The 2,081-nt window shown below is 45.1% G+C and overlaps 1 protein-coding gene across 1 annotated transcript; it reads right to left on the bottom strand.

Moving 5' to 3' along the window:
- Positions 1-656: 656 nt before the first annotated feature.
- Positions 657-1,817, bottom strand: LOC120275925 (uncharacterized mitochondrial protein AtMg00810-like). The gene is made up of 2 exons (XM_039282656.1): positions 888-1,817; positions 657-848 (listed from the first exon to the last, which is right to left on the bottom strand). The coding sequence occupies exons 1-2, from the start codon at positions 1,737-1,739 to the stop codon at positions 804-806; spliced, it is 897 nt and encodes a 298-aa protein (XP_039138590.1). The 5' UTR covers positions 1,740-1,817; the 3' UTR covers positions 657-803.
- Between the last annotated feature and the right edge of the window lie 264 nt (positions 1,818-2,081).

Genomic DNA, 2,081 nt, shown 5'->3' with positions numbered 1-2,081 from the left:
CACTGAGGCAATCTTTTGAAAACTTGCACTGAAAGGAGAATGAAGGTGTGCAAGAATATATTGTTAGAGTAAATGATGTTGTTAATCAGATGAGAGGATTAGGAGATCAAATGCCTGAACCTCTTGTTGTTAGAAAGATCCTTAGAAGCTTAGGACCAAAGTACAACTTAGCTGTTGCAGCAATTGGCGAAGCCAAAGATCTTACAAAGCTTACCATGGATGAGTTAGCTAGTTCACTTCAAGCTCATGAGGCTTTGTTGTTAAGTCATGATGATAATTTTGTTGAGAAGGCTTTTGTAGTTAAACCAGAAAGATCAAAGATGAAGACGAATGGGAAATTTCCAGCTGAAGATGACTTTGCATCCTCTTCAACAGCTCGGGGCAGAGGTAGAGGTATGTGGAGAGGCAAAGGCTTTCATAGAGGAAGGAGGAGGAACTCAGGCCAGAGGCAAGGTCCTGGTGAAACAAAGTCTTCTAAAAGCCATATACATTGCTTTAATTGAAAAAAATATGGCCACTATAAGTCTGAATGTTGGTTCAAGGACAAGAATGCAAATGTGGTAGAAGAGCAAACAACAACCAATTTGTTCATAGTGAAACTAGATGAAGAAGAAGACAATCCGAGTTTGGTTGATAGATGTGTTAGAGAGTGAGAGGAAGAGAGAAATGCTTGAACCATTGATCTCAATGGACAAGCTCATGTATAAATAGATGATGAAGTGTACAAGTACATATAGTGTACATGGTCTATACTCAGGATATACATACACATATATACATGTATCTAACACCCCTCCTCAAACTCAAGACGGATCATACGTCTGGAGTTTGGACAACATGAAAAGATGCTGATCGCGAGTCTGCGCTTTGGTGAAGAAGTCAGCTACCTGAACCTCTGTGGGAAGGTAATGAAGAGACACTGTCTGAGAACGAACATGACATCGAGTGAAATGGGCATCCACTCCAATGTGTTTGGTCAGCTCATGCTTGACCGGGTCAGCAGCAATCTGAAGGGCCCCAGTGCTATCACAGTGAAGAGGAATAGGGGAGGTCTGCAGTATCCCAAAGTCCTGTAGGATCGAGCGAAGCCAAAGTACCTCCTGAACAGTAGAAGCTAAAGCACGAACCTCAGCCTCAGCACTGGACTTGGCTACTGTATGCTGTTTCTTAGTCTTCCAAACAATGAGAGAAGATCCAAGAAAGATACAGTAACCAGTGACAGAGAAACGATCATCAGGGGAACTAGCCCAAGTAGCATCGGAATAGGCCTGTAGCTGAAGAGTGGAATGACGTGAATAGAACAGACCACGAGATGCAGTACCACGAAGATAGCGCAGTACTCGGAGAAGATGTGCATAATGAACAGAAGTAGGAGCTGCAACAAACTGACTCAGAATATGGACTGCATGAGAAATGTCAGGACGAGTGACAGCCAAGTAAACCAAGCTGCCAACAAGATGTCGATATCGAGAGGGATCAGGTAAAGGAGTCCCATCAGAAGCTCGGAGCTGCAAGTGAAGCTCCATGGGTGTAGCAGCAGTGCGAGTATCAGTCAAGCCAGAGCGAGCAAGAAGGTCAAGAGTATATCGCTGCTGAGTAAGACGGTAGCCATCAGACTGAGAAGTGATCTCAATACCCAAGAAGTAACGAAGCGGACCCAAATCGGTCATCAAGAATGTCTCACAGAGTTTCTGCTTCACAAAGGCAATGTGAGCAGGATCATCTCCAGTAAGAATCATGTCATCCACATAGAGGAGAAGAATAGTGCGGCCGCGATGTGAAGAATGAACAAAGACTGCCGAATCATGGATGCTCGAAGTGAAACCAACCGCCTCAATAACAGTACTGAATCGTCTCCCATGTTAAGACAGGGACCCACCACCCTAACTTCGCCTTATAGCGCTCGAGAGAGCCATCAGAACGAGTCTTCACCCTGTAAATCCAGCGGCATGTAATCGGAGTAGCATGAGAAGGGAGGGGAACTAAATCCCAAGTATGAGTCTGAGACAATGCATCAAGCTCCTCAGCCATGGCAGTACGCCACGCAGGTGACTGCACCGCCTCTCTGTAGGTACCTGGCT

Source organism: Dioscorea cayenensis, chromosome 14 (assembly GCF_009730915.1).
Source record: "Dioscorea cayenensis subsp. rotundata cultivar TDr96_F1 chromosome 14, TDr96_F1_v2_PseudoChromosome.rev07_lg8_w22 25.fasta, whole genome shotgun sequence".
Taxonomy (NCBI): Eukaryota; Viridiplantae; Streptophyta; class Magnoliopsida; order Dioscoreales; family Dioscoreaceae; genus Dioscorea; species Dioscorea cayenensis.
Note: the sequence above shows the minus strand (reverse complement) of the source record. Positions and strands in the feature narration are given on the sequence as shown.

Coding starts and splice junctions, on each gene's coding strand:
- LOC120275925 (XM_039282656.1), bottom strand. CDS start 1,739: ATGATTCTTACTGGAGATGATCCTGCTCACATTGCCTTTGTGAAGCAG. Junction 849..887: donor ACCTTCCCACAGAGGTTCAG/GTAGCTGACTTC, acceptor ACTCGCGATCAG/CATCTTTTCATGTTGTCCAA.